The following is a 19,731-nucleotide window of genomic DNA, read 5'->3' as shown; positions in this document are numbered from 1 at the left end:
AACTACATCATGAGGGGGGAGGATAATGAAAGTGCACAAAAATAACAAGGTAGACCTACCAATTAGTTAGTGATTTTACTGATAAAGTTTGTTAAAACACAGAATTTCTGATTCCAAATCGGTAACAGAATTACAGAAAAAACTGTAATGGAATTACTGCAGTTGAATTAGCTACAATGGGAAATCATAGTGGTTACAAACCACAGTTGGGTCACCTGCTACTGTCCTCCCTTCCACTGGCATACTGTTATGTTCAGCTCATAACTGTTATCTTTCTAGTAGTCAAAGCAAGACTGTCAAAATCCACTTTTTCTCCTCTCCCGGCCCTTACTGACACTTACTATAACACCTACCGCCTACCCTTCAGCACCCCTCATTGCTGGCTCAATAACCCACATTTTAAAATTTAACATCGGGAAATATTCCAAAAGTATGAAAGGCAGCTTATGTGCTGGCACGCCATAAGAGTGGGGACCAATGTTCCCTAAAATGTTTTAGGGCACTGAGCAAATTTTAGGTCTTGTGAGCGGAAAGATGAACATTGTGAGAATTCTGTGCAACTTCCGGTGCGCGTTTATAGTGAACACTTAGGCTGTACCCTTACAGTTTTAGACAGTAGCCAATAGGCTATTGTGGCTATTTGAGCATAATGTAGGCCTACCAACAAAACCAATGGAGCAAATCCCATAACATTTTCACATGAAAATAGCTTTGGATTTCTATATACAGTAGCCTATATGCGATGTTCATTGTATGCCTACATTGCATGACACTTTTAAAAACATTTTTACATTATGTAGGGCTTGACATTAACTATTATTTTTTGACTTGGTCTGCAACACCAATACTTTTCACAATTGCAGTCTGATTTCCAAGTGCTACAGAAGTCACTCTTAGATCTTAGTTAGTACTTAACGCAAACCAAACAAAATACATGCTATTTTCTAGGTCCCATAACTTAGACTTAAGCGACCTTGAATTTACTAGCCTGAACAGAACACAAATTGAACGAGTTCCCTCTTGTAAATATCTTGATATCTGCCTAGATGATAAATTGCCATTTGAAATTAAATGTTTGAGCTGGTAAAGAAATTCAAGATCAAAATTTGATTATTTTACAGCAGTAGAGCATGTCTGTCTTTTGATAATAGTAAGGAAGTTGTCCAGACCACTTTTGTCTGTTTTAGATTACGGGGATATAATCTACATGCACGTAGCAGCTTCCACACTTAAACTTCTAGATGCTGTTTTCCATTGTGCCCTTAGACTCATTTCTAGTGATCATTTTAGAACTCACCACTGTGTATTGTATCAAAAGGTGGGTTGGGCATCTCTTTATGTCTTTTATGTCTTTATCTCTCTTTATAGGAGAGCAGCGTTCCCTTTAGTTTATTTACAAAGCGCTCTGGCAGAAACTTCGGATGTATCTGACAACACTCGTCAAGGTCAAAACAATACAAGAGCACAAGATTAGATGGTGCTATAGGTTCCAAGGGTGGCTTCTGATTTAGGGAGAGCTGCTTTTGGTTTTTATGCTCCACAGATGTGTAATGTGTTTCAGGGGAGGCTCAGGCTTGAATGCATGTTGCCCTTTAGGGGATTTAAAACAATGGGGAACGCTCTATGTGAAGATTGTGTTAGTTTATGATCTAGTTTTGTAATGTAGTATTTTATTTTGTTTTGTACTGATGTGTGTGTTTGTACCACGCATGGCTCATTTGAAAAATTGTCTCAATATGACACCCTGCCAAAATAAATGTACGGTAATAAGCATTCTCACCCACTAGAGTAGAGTACAGTATAATGTACTGTACATATCTACTTTACTGTACTGTGCTGCAGGGGTATTCAACTGCAGGGGGTCCTCAAAGAAAAAATATAAAAAATAATTACAAAACTACAGTATAGAAAATATAACATTCTTTCTAATGATGCCAACTTTATTTCTCAACTCCTGATATTGAGGAAATTACACTAATTGGAGCCAATTACACTCACTTCAGTATCTAGCATAGGCTTTGGAAAAGCACCCACAAATAGGCCACCAGTGCAGCAAGTGCCGTTGGCTAGCTGACTAAACTCCACCATGGTGAGTCCCAATCTTGTCACAACACAACGGACTTGCTCAAAAGCATTAAAAGGAAAGAAATTCCACAAATGTACTTTTAATAAAGGCACACCTGTTAATTGAAATCCATTCCAGGTGGCTACCTCATGAAGCTGGTTGAGAGAATGCCAAGAGTGTGCAAAGCTGTCAACTCAAGCTGGCAGCGTGATTTTATTTGAAACCTTTCTTCAATGGGTGTTACAAAGAGCCGACTATTTATGTATTGCTCAGTTCACTCAACTCTAGTTAAATAATCACCTCCTTAGCGCAAATTTCTTTGCACAATTATTTTACACTACAAAAAAATATATGCCTCTGCTTGTAATGACAGTCTGTGACAATAGAGTTAAAATGGTAGTATTCTATCCAAACCCAAATCCAATCTCAAGTACACTCTGTTGTTAAGATCATGTCTTGAGACTAGCACTGAGACAATTGACTTAAACCCCAAAAAACAGCCAATTCATTTAGATCACGTTAAAGATGATGGAGCTTAAACTATTTGGGGATATCATTGTTAGGAAATAGGAATCATGCAACACAAAAAGGCAAGCCAAAAGGTGAAATACAGAGTAAGAAACATGGACATGCAAACAGGGGTAAAGAAAAGTCCATCGGAATGAAACCTCATCCAATCTCAAATTTTTCAACCGGAATAATCATTTGATAATATTACTCCACTAAAGATTGGAAGACATTGGGGGTGGCGGTTAGTCTCGTGGTTAGAGCGTTGGACTAGTAACTGAAAGGTTGCAAGATCAAATCCCTGAGCTGACAAGGTAAAAAAATATATTTAAAAAATCTCTCATTCTGTCATTCTTAACCCACTGTTCCTAGGCAGTCATTGAAAATAAGAATTTGTTCTTAACTGACTTGCCTGGTTAAATAAAGGTAAAATAAAAAAATATATAAAATTGCTTGCTGCTTCTCTACTCTACTGTATCTCTGCTTTAGGCTGACAAAAATGAGACTAGAGCGTGGGCCTAAACATCAGAAGAAAGTGAACAACCACTCCGAGACTTGTCTTGGGGAACCTCTCGCTGAACACGTCTTGTCCATGTTCGTTGCGTCATTCTGAGATAAGTTGGAGGGCATGAGAATTCTTTAAATCGCCCTGGTTGTTTGATGAGAATAAAAGCTAGTGACGAGTCATCATACCCAAACATAATCCGTGCCTTTTCTCTTATACGCCCAGATTTCAATAGTGTGAATGAACAAAAAAGTTGTCTGGTGTTTTTTCACTTGGCATTAAGGACACCAAACAGTTTGTGTACAGTAACACTGAACAGAAGACGTGATTGTGCACAACAAAGATCTGTGCATAATCAAATAGAGCGAAACTTCTGCAAGACCTATTAAAGACATGGTGGCCTTAAAGGTTCAGAAATTCAGGAGCAGATCAGAGATTAAAAAATAAACTGTGTATATCCACACAGTGAACATGAAGCATAGTGCATAGCATACACCATCGACTCCCACCATCCCATCATGCCGATTGCAAACCATTCATCTGTACGTGTGTGTGTGTCAGAAGGTTTACCTGTAGGGTCAAACTCATGTGAAGAGGAGACTGCCGGTTTATCACTTTTGGGTTTCTTGTCAGGGGGGTGGTCTTTACTGAGAATGCTACTGCTTCTGAAAAGAGAGAGCTTTGTAAAAAAACAAGGAAACATCGGAAAAACGTAAACCATAAGAGTTAACCTGATGAGAATTAAGGAGCACAGCCACTGTGCTATCGAAGAACACAATATGTTACTTGTGAGCCGCTACTAGGCGTACAACACTGACAACTGTCCTTTTCTATAGGAAACATAACAATTTAAATGTCGTGGAGTACCACCAATGACTGCAGTGCCGATGGGAATATCCACAAGCTCAAAACAGAGAAACTCAATTGTTCACTCAATGGCCACCCCATCAACGACGAGGTGACATCTTATGAATCATGATAATAACTGCATTTGACAGATGATCTTGGACTGGCTGTGCTGCTGAGTGGGTCTGTAAGAGCTGGAGGAGCGAGTGAATGGGCTCTCGTCAGAGGAATGTCGTAAGGCCAGAGCGTGGGCCCTGCTCTGCATACATGTGGCTGTAAAAGGCCTCTGTTTTCTCGCCGGACTAGGCAGAGATGGGCCGTGCTAAAAGAAGGACCCCTTTGTCCCCCTCCCCTGAACTCAGTGAGGAGGACCAGTGTGTGTGTGTGTGTGTGTATGTGGCAGGCAGGCAGGCTTCTCCTAAAGACCGCTTCATTTCCTTCATCTGGCCTGTGAGTTCTGTTGGTGGTTAGGCCTAAAACATTACTTCTGTGTTGGGTAGAAACGTCAGGAACACACGTATAAAACAGCTTACCGCTTGGTTGTATGAAATGAGGTTTCTTACCTGTTTGCTTTATTGGAAAACCTGCAAGGCAAAAGAGGGGAGAATGTCAATCATCAACATAATCCAATTCGAGCAACATCACAGAGCGATGACAACATCAGCAGACTCAAACAAGAACATGTACGCCTGTACAGTACACTGCAGGTACTTTGCAAGGGGTTTTGGGAGCAGCAAAAACAAGAGGTCTACTGAAGCGTCTCCCGAGACCAACGCTGGTAAACATCATAATCCTGGTGAAACTACACCAAGCTTTCTTTAACACAGACAGCAGCAGCTAAAAGATTAAAGGCTTTGCCAGGTCAAATCCCCACCCCCCCCCACCCCCTCTCAGATCTTATCCAATTGTGTCCTTTACAGTTCAAAAACAGACCACTGTCATGATCATAAAATCTGAGTTATGCTCTGCTCAGTCTGTCGACTGCGATGCAGACTGGCTGGCTGCTTGTAGTGCCTTGCAGGGATTAGTGTCCATAAGTGGGGTAGGGGGTAAAGTAGGGAATCAACTGAAATAGGGAACTTTTCAAGAGAAGCATTGGTTGCTTGATTGGAAGGGCTAAGACCATTAATCACAATGAATGACTTTAAAATAAAAAAAAGCTGATTCTATGCTGTTCATTTCAGCTCCATCACATCAATAATGAGGCATGTTCCAGCAGTTTGAGTCTTCTCATGGGGAACCAACGGACGAGGAACTGTCATTGATCTTTGCTGGCCAATGTGTGGATTCGGCTAGTTCTTTAGAAGTTAATTTCATGTGGCTGAGAAGTAATGACAGTGAACAAGCCGGTCACACACATGCAGAAGGCCGAATAGGAGCTTCAGCTAGCCATTATAGCTTACGTTAGCATTGGTAACTAAGTACCAATGCTAATAATTTGAATGATCCATTTTTATAACCCAAATTAATAAATAGGCTATCCCATGAAGGATAAAAAAATAAAATCCATATCATGCCATTTTCCCCCTTTTTATTTTCCTTAAACAATGGCCCTGACCCAGACTTGGGGGGAAAGCCAACCTCACCAGCCCCAGCACCAAGGCTGAAAACAGGGACAGATTCCCAGAAAGAATGAGCACTCCTGGCATAGCTCCCGTTTCCTGAGTTAGAAATGTCCAGGCTGCAGAGGTAGCAGGCAGCACTGCGGCTCCGAGGAGAAAAAGCAGCACCCGTCAGGATTTGGAAAATCTCACTCATTCCCTATTAACTTTTTAAGCTTGCTTCAGTTGTCAGCAAACAGTGCTAAGCTCGCATTATCACAGGGTCCAGAAAGTGAAAGAGACCACTTGAAGGATTAGCCATTATGATCCAGTTAAGTAGGGCCCTATAAAATCTGTTGAATGTTTTTGCCTGATTCTCCCCAAATTTAGTTCCCTCCATTTTGTTTTTCCAGGTTTCCGTTTCCCCCTGTTTTTTCAGGTTTTCGCTCAAAAATCACAAGATTTTAATAGAAAAACGATTAGGGGTCTGGGAAAAATGGTATATAGCTGTGTTTTTGTAGTGAAAGTGATGGTAGAGTTCGCGAAACAAATGCCCACTAGATTGATGCAAATAAATCATGATATAATTCTACCAGGTAAGCATAGGCTAACGTAGTTGACATTAACGCTTTCCAGCCCATTCATAAAAAAAAAAAAACTGAAACATGTTTCCGGTGGTTTTGACATCAATATCTCTGCAATACAATAAAGAATATTTTCAGAAACCCCCTCTTTTGATGGGTTAATGCAGACATTGTAACCTATCAGAGTCGAAGCCATGTCTTAGCCAAGGGAGGGGGGTTTCGACTAAGCTACATGGAATTATTCTAAGGCCACTTGAAGTATATAAAATAAATAAATAAATAAATAATATATATATATATATATATATAGAATCAGCTTGAAAGTGAGTTGACATTTGATGTAAAAGTTAATATTATCTGATCAATGGCATAGATATTTTTTAAAGTACATTAAAAGCTTTATGATGAAAAAATCTCAGATAATGTAAGCTATCAAGTTAGAAGGGGCTAGCTAGTCATGATAACTAGACTACCAACACAGGCTAAGTCAGTCACCCAAAACAAAGCAAGATAGGATCTAATTCAAGTAGGCTGTCATCTGTTTGATTTTAATGTTTTCTTTGATTAATGACAAATACATTTTATTTTGTACAGTTGTTATTAGACCTAAAAACAAACTGGCCAGTGATTATATTTTGTCCCTAGCGAAACAGCCAAAAGAGACAGGGGTGTTGTGAAGGAAAATTGAGTGGCTAGCTATATTTTACTAGCTAGTCATATCCCCTAGCTAGATGACTACATGGCTATATCTCATTAATTGTCTGTTTATCTGTGATATGATTCATATAAAATATTAAGCTTTCTGGCTGTTGATTGCAAGAATGAATGTAACGTTATAGCCTAAGCCTTATGATAATCGCTTATTAATAATGACTTTGTGTTGGTCAGCTTGGTAACGAAATGATTCTGGTCTAGCTGGTTTGTGACTTTGCTAATTACATGATCATATGATTTCAGTTATGGACTATCAGATATGCAATTGATAACTTGTGGACACACTTCACTTTTCATTGAAGATTTCCTTTTTTATTTACATAAATGTATTCTGAATTTAACTTTGTTAATCTTAGGCTATTCTTTGGAGGGGTTGTCACTGATTTACATTTAAAAAATGTTCATTTTCATTGTTTGTCTTTATGTTTTAGAAATGGACAGAGAAAAGCACTAGCGGATAATGCACTTCCTGTCCTTGAGGAGGAGGACACTGACGGCAGATGAGCTGCGGGTTCAATGCTGATGACCTGCAGGATGAGGAGGACCATGTAGGCATGGCCTTCTTAGAGGAAGATGACCTTAAGGCTGAGCTACTCGGAAAAGACGAGGATGAAGAGAATGAAATCAGCCTCTCAGCCAAGCTCTTCAACTGTATCATCAGGCCTTGATATATTGGACAAGGACCATGTTTTATTTTTAAAAAATTATTAAGTATACTAACAATTATCTATTTTCTCTCATCTGGTCTTTGTCTTTACGTTCGTGCTCCACATCCCCGTAACTGTAAACATATCGTCTTGCCCAATAGCATGCTTCAGTCCTATGATAATGTTGATACATAGGTACCGGAATCTATCCCTTTCAGGCCAGAACGTCCAGTTGGTTTGGATCTAGGTAGTAGGACCTTCATCGATACTGGGGTACAAAGTCTCTCCAGGGTTCAAAGCTCTGTTGACTGCTTTACATGTTGTGGATCCTGCCACTGAGGATAATGCAGTTAGGCTTAGAAAACCGCAGTACTTACAGGACCACCTGAAAAAGATTTGTTAAAAGCTATATCAGCAAACCACAATGAAGCCATAGATGAGTGTTTTAAATTATGGGTCATTGCTTGTTCTGACACAGGCTACATTTTAAAATGTCCATGTTTACACCGGCAGTCGGGATGGTTGTGGTTGACTTTCAAAAGTGGGAGCATCAAACTGAGGGTGGGGATATGCATTTGTGTAGGTTAGATGGCAATGCATTGGACATACAGTGGAGAGAGACACGTACTGACACTTGCCTTTCCAATTTTCCAAATGCAAAGGATTCCACTCAAGTAAATAGGCTAGAGGATGATGTTTGGAATAGGAAAGTGGGTCTGCCAGCCTGCTGTAATCCACGATTAAAATAAACAGATGGGTGGGGTTGACAAGTCTGATCCAAGTGATCAACTCCTGCAATGTTTTGCAGAAAACACTTTTTACACTGTATTCACATTGCAGTTGTCAAACTGGTTACTGACAGATTACATTCCGAAAGTACTTTGCTCATCGGTTAGGAGGTATTGACGTTAATGACAGGTATCCATCTTTCAACACACCTTTGTCTGTGAAAACTGTAAGCTCAACTGTTCAGACACAGCATGTGCCTAGTCTACAGGCACCCTCTAGAAATTGTTACAGGAAAGATAAAGGACAACAGGACCCGGTTTGTTTGTGTGGCACTTGAATACGAGGGCAAGCGGTTTTGCATCGGAGAGGACCGAAATTGTTTACGGTTGTGGCATTCCAGTGACGGACTCATTGCCGAAAAAGGCACTAGTAAAAGGGACTCAGATGTAGCTGTTGTAATTTTGCCTCTCTTGTATGTTTCCCTTTCCTGTATGTTCCTTCTCCCTTGCATGTTCTCCCTTCATGACTAATGGCCTTGGAGATATAAAGGACTTGGAAATGTAATGACTGTAAAGTAATGCGGTGCTTTTGGAACTGTTCCCGTTCTGAATCTTTGTGTGGTAGAAAATATGCTAGTTGAATGTAGAAATTGAAGATGTAGAAGCCAATTGTTGATATATGCCTTGTTTTGTTTCAGATATTGTAATCCCAGTAAAAATGTTGATTAAAGTAGCCCTGAAATGAATGCTGTATCATATTATGGTTATGATAGCGATATAAATTAGTCTTCATTTTCAGGCTTGAATGAGAAAATGTATTCCCTCTAATATTATTCTTGTTTTATTAATACACTGCTCAAAAAAATAAAGGGAACACTAAAATAACACATCCTAGATCTGAATTAATGAAATACTCTTATTAAATAGTTTTTTCTTTACATAGTTGAATGTGCTGACAACAAAATCACACAAAAATTATCAGTGGAAATCAAATTTATCAACCCATGGAGGTCTGGATTTGGAGTCACACTCAAAATTAAAAGTGGAAAACCACACTACAGGCTGATCCAACTTTGATGTAATGTCCTTAAAACAAGTCAGAATTAGGCTCAGTAGTGTGTGTGGCCTCCACGTGCCTTTATGACCTCCTTACAACCCCTGGGCATGCTCCTGATGAGGTGGCGAATGGTCTCCTGAGGGATCTCCTCCCAGACCTGGACTAAAGCATCCGCCAACTCCTGGACAGTCTGTGGTGCACGTGGCGTTGGTGGATGGAGCGAGACATGATGTCCCAGATGTGCTCAATTGGATTCAGATCTGGGGAATGGGCGGGCCAGTCCATAGCGTCAATGCCTTCCTCTTGCAGGAACTGCTGACACACTCCAGTCACATGAGGTCTAGCATTAGAAGGAACCCAGGGCCAACTGCACCAGCATATGGTCTCACAAGGGGTCTGAGGATCTCATCTCGGTACCTAATGGCAGTCAGGCTACCTCTGGCGAGCACATGGAGGGCTGTGCGGCCCCCCAAAGAAATGCCACCCCACACCATGACTGACCCACCGCCAAACCGGTCATGGTGGAGGATGTTGCAGGCAGCAGAACGTTCTCCATGGCGTCTCCAGACTGTCACGTCTGTCACATGTGCTCAGTGTGAACCTGCTTTCATCTGTGAAGAGCACAGGGCTCCAGTGGCGAATTTGCAAATCTTGGTGTTCTCTGGCAAATGCCAAACGTCCTGCACGGTGTTGGGCTGTAAGCACAACCCCCACCTGTGGACGTCGGGCCCTCATACCACCCTCATGGAGTCTGTTTCTGACCGTTTGAGCAGACACATGCACATTTGTGGCCTGCTGGAGGTCATTTTGCAGGGCTCTGGCAGTGCTCCTCCTTGCACAAAGGCGGAGGTAGCGGTCCTGCTGCTGGGTTGTTGCCCTCCTACGGCCTCCTCCACGTCTCCTGATGTACTGGCCTGTCTCCTGGTAGCGCCTCCATGCTCTGGACACTACGCTGACAGACACAGCAAACCTTCTTGCCACAGCTCACATTGATGTCCCATCCTGGATGAGCTGCACTACCTGTGCCACTTGTGTGGGTTGTAGACTCCGTCTCATGCTACCACTAGAGTGAAAGCACTGCCAGCATTCAAAAGTGACCAAAACATCAGCCAGGAAGCATAGGAACTGAGAAGTGGTCTGTGGTCACCACCTGCAGAACCACTCCTTTATTGGGGGTGTCTTGCCAATTGCCTATAATTTCCACCTGTTGTCTATTCCATTTGCACAACAGCATGTGAAATTTATTGTCAATCAGTGTTGCTTCCTAAGTGGACAGTTTAATTTCACAGAAATGTGATTGACTTGGAGTTAGTTACATTGTGTTGTTTAAGTGTTCCCTTGATTTTTTTGAACAGTGTATTATATCACTTGTTTGTCTTTCCTTATCATATGTAAAACTAAATGATATTTTTTTTTTTTTTTGAGGGCCAGATATGTGTTTAATATACTATCCAGATAAGATAAGTGTCCGATCACAGAAAAATATAACCGGTCACAAAAATGTCTTACTCATTCACAGTAAAAGGTATTTCTATTCTGATTTCAGATGATCAAACATTACAAAATAAGGAAGACTGTTTTTCTCTATCGCCATTAGAAAGTTGGGCAAATGGCAGTTGTTGGGGAGAAAAGCATTGGTTTTCATATAAATACACATTTTCACAAGTGTTTTTTCTTGACTGATTACAATTTGATTGATGTGGTGCTATTGTATGTCAGATCACTTGAAAGAGCGGTTTCCCAGATTTCAAAATACATATCATGGCTTCATTCAAGGCTGGACACCAGCAAATTATACTCATTTACGCACACAGGAGTCACGATCCAGTAAAAAAATTGAACATTTGGGAAGGTTTTCCATCTACCAGAAGACTCTTCATTAGCATCATCGCTACCTGCTACACTAAAGTGGTAGACGCGAGCACAACACATACACAGACGGGAAAATCTTGTTGCCTCCGCAGAAAGTGGCATGAAATATAAAACACCGATGCATTCTATTCATGTCTCATGATAAACATGGGCAAATTAATTACTTTTCAATACATTTAGTTAGGGAATTAAGTTCAACTTTTATTTACAGTGCATTCGGAAAGTTCAGATCCTTTTGCTTTTTCCACATTTTGTTACATTAAAGCCTTATTCTAAAATGCATTAAATGAAATGTTTTACTCAATACCTCTTTATGACAAAGCAAAAACAGGTTTTAGAAATACCTTATTTACTTAAGTATTCAGATCCTTTGCTATGAGACTTTAAATTGAGCTCAGTTGCATCCTGTTTCCATTGATCATCATTGAGATGTTTTTTACAACTAGATTGGAGTCCACCTGTGGTAAATTCAATTGATTGGATATGATTTGGAAAGAAACACACCTGTCTATATGAGGTCTCAAGCCATGAGGTCGAATGACTTGTCCGTAGAGCGCCGAGACAGGATTGTGTCGAGGCACAGATCTGGGGAAGTGTATGAAAACATTTCTGCAGCATTTAAGGTCCACAAGAGCACAGTGACCTCCATAAGTCTGTAATGGAAGAAGATAGGAACTACCAAGACTCTTCCTCGAGCTGGCCGGCCGGCCAAACTGAGCAATCGGGAGAGACCCAATGGTCACTTTGATAAAGCTCCAGAGTTCCTCTGTGGAGATGGGCGAACCTTCCAGGAGGACAACCATCTCTGAAGAACTCCAGCAATCAGGCCTTTATGGTAGAATGGCCAGACGGAAGCCACTCCTCAGTAAAAGGCACATGACAGCCCACTTGGATTTGGCCAAAAGGCCCCTAAAGGACTCTCAGACCATGAGAAACAAGATTCTCTGGTCTGATGAAATCAAGATTGAACTCTATGGCCTGAATGCCAAGCGTCACGTCTGGAGGAAACATGGTGGTGGCAGCATCATACTGTGGGGATGTTTTTCAGCGGCAGGGACTGGGAGACTAGGGAAAGATGAACGAAGCAAAATACTGAGAGATTCTTGATGAAAACTTGCTCCAGAGCGCTCAGGACCTCAGACTGGGGTGAAGGTTCACCTTCCAACAGGACAACAACCCGGAGCACACAACCAAGACAACGCAGGAATAGCTTCGGGACAGGTGTCAATGTCCTTGAGTGGCCCAGCCAGTGCCCAGACAGAATCTGATCGAACATCTCTGGAGAGATCAGAAAACAGCTGTGCAGCAACTGCAGAGAGGAATGGGAGAAAATGCCCAAATACAGGTGTGCAAAACTTGTAGTGTCATACCCAAGAAAACTCAAGGTTGTAATCGCTGCCAAATGTACTTCAACAAAGTACAGAGTGAAGGGTCTGAATACTTATGTAAATGTAATTTCAGTTAAAAAAATGTTCATACATGTTTAAAAAACAGTTTTTGCTTTGTCATTATGGGGTATTGTGTCGTTTGATGAGGATGAGGAGTAAAGCTGTAACCTAACAAAATGTGGAAAATGTGCACTGTATGTATTTTTTTGCCCTTGTTTTACCAGGTAAGTTGACTGAACACATTCTCATTTACAGCAATGACCTGGGGAATAGTTACAGGGACTGACCCTGCTTAGCTTTAGTGGCAAGCCAGCAGTGGGATGCAGGTTGTGGAATTCCATTTTAATGTCTGGATTCCGCGATTCTGTCTACGTTCTCTGTATCGCAGATTTTATAGGGCCCTAGTTAAGATTCAGGGAGTTTCCTCCAGTCTGTGGGTACAACTTATTCTGATGACTACAGTTTTCAAACACGAAGCCTAAACAAGCTACTTAGGAATGACTTGGGTAAGCTGCAGCCTTCTTAGGCATGACTCGATATAATAACTCAATATAATAATGAGGCTACCTCTTGAAAATCAGACCTATACGTGAGTTTAGGCTGATTAAGTAAGCTAAATCATTGGTACTGTCTCATAAAAGGGGTGATGGGTTACAAATATATAAAAGGGTAAATAACCTTTTGACAGCATGCCTTGATTTAAAACCAAACTTTCCATATATATGTTTGCCATGGCAATGGCAGTTTTTAGATCATTTACATTTAAGGTATAACTTTTTTTATTAAAACACTTTTTTCTAAATTTAATAAATAAAACATTTAATAGTCCTTTTTGCAAACTTTTAAATGATATCAATCTCAACCGTTTATCTTTTCCAGTGATGAGGACATGGATGTCTCACAGTATGGTGGGGTATGCAAAATAGGTTTGAGCACCTTTATCTCTTGAATGTTTTGGCATTCAAGCCCAGAAATTCACTTTTTGAGTATTTCTACAATGGGAAAATATATATGGAAGGTTTCGTTCAAATCAAAAGGTGTGCCATCAAAAAGTGATCGAATTCAAATTGATTTACGCATGAAGCTGAACTAGTAGGCTAAAGTTCCAGTTCCTCTCCATCAACACTGAAGTGAGACCAAATTTTGTATTGTGGTTTGTAAAATTGAATGTCGACCGTATGGGACATTTGTCTCACCAAGTAACCATATTAAATCTATTTTCTAGTGACACTGTATCCCATTCAGCAAGGAAATGACGAGCTGAATGGCCCATTTATGAAATGTGCTCAGACTGTAATAAGTTCCAGAGACGGCTGCCTGCAACTCCATCAAAAAGCCATAGAGGAGAAATGGAAAAGCAAGCACAAACAACCTCAATGAGGTTAAACCCAGGGACTTATAATCATAGCTTGAAGATGTGTTGTTCTCTCCCTCAGTGAATCATAGGAGAAATGGAAAGAAAACGAAGAGCAGTCGCTCTCAAAACAAATATACGCTACCAGTATCTGTTAACTTTCAAAACCAACATTCATCATCATTGAGCAAAAGCATTTGCTAGAAGACTTCCTGAATGCTATATAAACATTTTGGGCTGCATTTCAAGAAAGCAGGGCTCTACAGTGTGACCATTTTACTTGCATATGCGCCTAAATATTTAGCTGTGTGACATGGAATTTTTAAATTTAGGAGCACCAGAGCGCACCTATTAAAAAAAAAATTATCACCCAGATAATAGTTGTTGCAAAGATTTACTTCCCTGTACCGCAGCCCCTGAGTGCCATGTAGAATACACTGAAAACAGATTCATGACCGTCATGCTTGCACCATTATTACAAAGAAAATGCTGTTGCATAAAATATTTTTAAGTTCTTTGTGAGCTCCTACATGTTTTCAACATAGGCACACACATGTGCTCTTTGTAAAAAAAATATATATATTTTTTTAAGTCAGTGTAGAGCCCTGGAAAGGTTCAGGAAAAAAATATTACAAAGACAAATGTCTGTTGTGAACTCATGGCCTTCTGCCTGAATGTCCCTGGATGTTTTTGCCAGGTTTCTCACTGCACTGTTATGCCAGCAGGGCAGAGTCCTCACAAAACACCCATCTATAGGTGCCCGGACCAGGATTCATATTGGAAGAAGCGGTGGAGAAGGGGGGAGTTTGTAGGAAGAGGAGGTGAGGACAAAGTGGGAGGAACTAAAGGGAGCAGCAGAGAACAAGGTGGGGAATGGGAGGGGCAGTAAAGGAGGGGCCAGACTTGAATACTCAATTGAGGTTTTGTGTTTTCTTGGAAACTGGCGGAATGGGCCAAGAGGGCCTGGTTCAGGGACACCCCAAACAGAGGAGGACGCTGAAAAACAGAGCTTGTCTGTGAGTCATTTTCGACAAGAGAGCAGTGGCTGGGGGGATAGAAAACAGTGAACTGTAAGAGGAAGTAGCAATGCTGTTACCCTGATTCATAGGAAAAGGACAACAGTCAAGGTATCGGAGTGGCCATCACAAAGCCCCGACCTCAATCCTGTAGAAAATTTGTGGGCAGAACTAAAAAACGTGTGCGAGCAAGGAGGCCTACAAACCTGACTCTGTTACACCAGCTCTGTCAGGAGCTTATTGTGTGAAGCTTGTGGAAGGCTACCTGAAACATTCAACCCAAGTTAAACAATTTAAAGGCAATACACTCAATTAGTATTTGGTAGCATGTAAACTTCTGACCCACTGGGAATGTGATGAAAGAAATAAAAGCTGAAATATAATAAATCATTCTCTACTATTATTCTGACATTTTACATTCTTAAAATAAAGTGGTGATCCTAACTGACCTAGGACAGGGGATTTTTACTCTGATTAAATGTCAGGAATTGTGAAAAACTGAGTTTAAATGTATTTTGTGAAGGTGTATGTAAACTTCCAACTTCAACTGTATGCTACAATGACCAAGAGCCAACAAGTAGGCTGCTACTTAATAATCTGAATGGAGGTGTTATTTGTAACTATAGGACATGGAAAAAGCTAATGTAGCCCCAAGTGAATTGAAATGAATTAATTAGGCCCTAATCTATGGATTTCACATGACTCAGAATACAGATATCCATCTGTTGTTCACAGATACCTTAAAATAAAAAAAGGAGGGGCTTGGATCAGAAAACCAGTCCGTATCCGGTGTGACCACTATTTGCCTCTTGCAGCGTGACACATCTCCATCACATAGAGTTGATCAGGCTGTTGGTTGTGGCCTGTGGAATGTTGTACCTCTCCTCTTCAATGGCTATGCGAAGTTGCTGAATATTGGCGGAAATTGTCGTACACTTTGATCCAGAGCATCCCAAACATGCTCAATGGGTGACATGTCTAGTGAGTTTGCAGGCCATGGAAGTACTGGAACATTTTCCACATCCAGGAATTGTACACAGATACTTGCGACATTTGAACATCTTGGCCATGTTCTGTTATAATCAGCCAGAAGAGGACTGGCCATCCCACATATGCTCTCTCTAATTCTCTCTATCTTTCTCTCTCTCTCTCTCTCTCTCTGAGGACCTGAGCCCTAGGACCATGCCCCAGGAATACCTGACATGATGACTCCTTGCTGTCCCCAGTCCACCTGACCGTGCTGCTGCTCCAGTTTCAACTGTTCTGCCTTATTATTATTCGACCATGCTGGTCATTTATGAACATTTGAACAGCTTGGCCATGTTCTGTTATAATCTCCACCCGGCACAGCCAGAAGAGGACTGGCCACCCCACATAGCCTGGTTCCTCTAGGTTTCTTCCTAGGTTTTGGCCTTTCTAGGGAGTTTTTCCTAGCCACTGTGCTTCTACACCTGCATTGCTTGCTGTTTGGGGTTTTAGGCTGGGTTCCTGTACAGCACTTTGAGATATCAGCTGATGTACAAAGGGCTATATAAATACATTTTGATTTGATTTGACATGGGGCCGTGCATTATTATGCTGAAACATGGGGAGATGGCAGAGGATGAATGGCACGACAACGGGCCTCAGGATCTCACCACGGTATCTCTAGGCATTCAAATTGCCTTTGATAAAATGCAATTGTGTTCGTTGTCCGTAGCTTATTCCTGCCAATACCATAACCCCCACTATGTGGCACTCTGTTCAAAACATTGACATCAGCAACCCGCTCGGTCCCACGATGCCATACACATTTATTTAATCTGCCCGGTACAGTTGAAACCAAGATTCATCCATGAAGAGCACACTTCTCCAAGGTGCCAGTGGCCATCGAAGGTGAGGATTTGCCTACTGAAGTCAGTTACGGTGCCAAACTGCTGTCAGGTCAAGATGAGAATGCAGCTGCGCTACCATGAGATGGTTTCTGACAGTTTGCGCAGAAATTCTCAGCTGTCCGGGTGGTTGGTCTCAGGCTATCCTGCAGGTGAAAAAGCCGGGTGCGGAGGTCCTGGGCTGGAATGGTTACACATGGTCTGCAGTTGTGAGGCCGGATGGACGTACTGCTAAATTCTCTAAAACAACAGTCTTATGGTAGAGAATTGAACATTCAATTTTCTGACAACAGCTCTGGTGGACATTCCTGCAGTCAGCATGCCAATTGCACGCTCCCTCAAAACTTGAGACATCTGTAGCATTGTGTTGTGTGACAAAACTGCACATTTTAGAGTGGCCTTATATTATCTCTAGCACAAGCTGTACCTGTGTAATGATCATGCTGCTTAATCAGCTTCTTGATATGCCACTCCTGTCAGGTGGATGGATTATCTTGGCAAATGAGAAAGGCTCACAAACAGGGACGTAAATACATTTGTGCACAGAATGAGATAATATTTTTTCTGCAATCTTTTATTTCAGCTCATGAAACACTTTACATGTTTATGGTTATGTCTTTGTTCAGTATAGATTGCAAATAACCTAGCTATGACAAGCTAGAAGTTAGTCTATAGGCGCAAGTCGGCTTGGTATGGTTGGTTGCGGTCTCTCCCTCCCTCCTTGCTACCCGTGTCACTCACACACACTGCAAGGCCCTTCCGCCGCCTGCTAGAGTGTTTCTCCCTTGTGCTTTATCAGCTCTGGGCCCGGTTTCCCAAAAGCATCTTAAGTCTAAATGCATCGTTAGGAGAACCATAGGCTGCTTCCCTCACTCAGATCGGATCCAGACCCGGTCCAACCAGGTCCGTTAGGAACATGTCTCTATATTTAAAATAATATATTTATGGATATTGGGTCCGGGTAGGAAAGCCCCAGGTCCATTTCGGAACGGTTCCATGAAGACTGCTACTCTCGAGAGGCCCAACATAACAATCCATGTCACAACAGACAATGCAAGGAATATCGTAAATGCTGTCACAGAAACTGGACTTGGGGTAGGGATTAGAGGTCGACCGATCCTGTTTGGCCCTGTCCGGGGTTATCATCGGATGGGGCCACAGTGTCTCCTGACCCCTCCTGTCTCAGCCTCCAGTATTTATGCAGCAGTAGTTTGTGTCGGGGGGCAAGGGTCAGTTTGTTATATCTGGAGTACTTCACCTGTCTTATCTGGTGTCCTGTGTGAATTTAAGTATGCTCTCTCTAATTCTCTCTTTATCTCGGAGGACCTGAGCCCTAGGACCATGTCTCAGGACTACCTGGCATGATGACTCGCTGTCCCCAGTCCACCTGGCCGTGCTGTTGCTCCAGTTTCAACTGTTCTGCCTGCGGCTATGGAATCCTGACCTGTTCACCGGACGTGCTACCTGTCCCAGACCTTCTGTTTTCAACTCTCTAGAGACAGCAGGAGCGGTAGAGATAGTCTTAATGATCGGCTATGAAAAGCCAACTGACATTTACTCCTGAGGTGCTGACTTGCTACACCCTCGACAACAACTACATGCTGGTCATTTATGAACATTTGAACATCTTGGCCATGTTCTGTTATTATCTCCACCCGGCACAACCAGAAGAGGACTGGCCACCCCTCATAGCCTGGTTCCTCTCTAGGTTTCTTCCTAGGTTTTGGCCTTTCTAGGGAGTTTTTCATAGCCACCGTGCTTCTACACCTGCATTGCTTGCTGTTTGGAGTTTTAGGCTGGGTTTCTGTACAGCACTTTGAGATATCAGCTGATGTACAAAGGGCTATATAAATAAATTTGATTTGATTATGATTTTTCAATTCCGATACCGATTATTGGAGGACCAAAAAAAGCCGATACCGATTAAATCGGCCAATTTATTTTATTTGTAATAATGACAATTACAACAATGCTAAATGAACACTTATTTTAACTTAATATAATACATCAATAAAAATCCATTTAGCCTCAAATAAATACTGAAACATGTTCAATTTGGTTTCAATAATGCAAAAACAAAAGTGTTGGAGAAGAAAGTAAAAGTGCAATGTGCCATGTAAAAAAGCTAACGTTTAAGTTCCTTGCTCAGAACTTGAGAACATATGAAAGCTGGTGGTTCCTTTTAACATCGGTTACACCAGCCTAATCTAAGGAGTTGATAGGCTTGAAGTCATAAACAGCACAATGCTTGAAGCACAGCGAAGAGCTGCTGGCAAAACGCACGAAAGTGCTGTTTGAATGAATGCTTAAGAGCCAGCTGGTGCCTACCACCGCTCAGTCAGACTGCTCTATCAAATCATAGACTTAATTATAACATAACACACAGAAATACGAGCCGTCGGTCATTAATATGGCCGAATCTGGAAACTATCATTTAGAAAACAAAACGTTTATTATTTCAGTGAAATACGGAACTGTTTGGTATTTTATCTAACGGATGGCATCCCTAAGTCTAAATACTGCTGTTACATTGCACAGCCTTCAATGTTATGGCATAATTACGTAGAATTCTGGCTAATTAGTTCGCAACGAGCCAGGCTGCCCAAACTGTTGCATATACCCTGACTCTGCGTGCAATGAACACAAGAGAAGTGACACGATTTCACCTGGTTAATATTGCCTGCTAACCTGGATTTCTTTTAGCTAAATATGCAGGTTTCAAAATATATACTTCTGTGTATTGATATCAGCTATACTGCTGATTTAGGTCTACACCATCACTAGTATTATCAGGCTGATAATACTAGTGATGGTGTAGACCTAAATCAGCATGTTACTTGTGCAACAGTATCTCCTAAATAAAAGAGTGAAGCATTAACCTGTTGAAACTCTAGGGGCAGTATTTCATTTTTGGATGAAAAACGTTCCCGTTTTAAACAAGATATTTTGTCACGAAAAGATGCTCGACTAGGCATATAATTGACAGCTTTGGAAAGAAAACACTGACGTTTCCAAAACTGCAAAGATATTATCTGT

The 19,731-nt window shown here is 41.4% G+C and overlaps 1 protein-coding gene across 7 annotated transcripts in view; it reads right to left on the bottom strand.

Moving 5' to 3' along the window:
• Positions 1–19,731, bottom strand: part of arhgef12a (Rho guanine nucleotide exchange factor 12a) — a 71,051-nt gene that overhangs the window by 29,877 nt on the left and 21,443 nt on the right. For 5 of the 7 annotated variants that reach the window (XM_021587338.3, XM_036965128.2, XM_090224278.1 and 2 more), the window contains 2 exons: positions 4,487–4,507; positions 3,648–3,742 (listed from right to left, as the gene is read on the bottom strand). In XM_021587338.3, the coding sequence (XP_021443013.3) occupies positions 3,648–3,742; positions 4,487–4,507 (116 nt within the window). The remainder of the gene's footprint in view (positions 1–3,647; positions 3,743–4,486; positions 4,508–19,731) is intronic. The other 2 variants (XM_021587336.3, XM_036965129.2) reach the window with 1 other exon arrangement.

Source organism: Oncorhynchus mykiss, chromosome 27 (genome assembly GCF_057628025.1).
Source record: "Oncorhynchus mykiss isolate SJ-2025 chromosome 27, ASM5762802v1, whole genome shotgun sequence".
NCBI lineage: Eukaryota > Metazoa > Chordata > Actinopteri > Salmoniformes > Salmonidae > Oncorhynchus > Oncorhynchus mykiss.
This window is presented reverse-complemented; position numbering and strand designations above follow the sequence as displayed.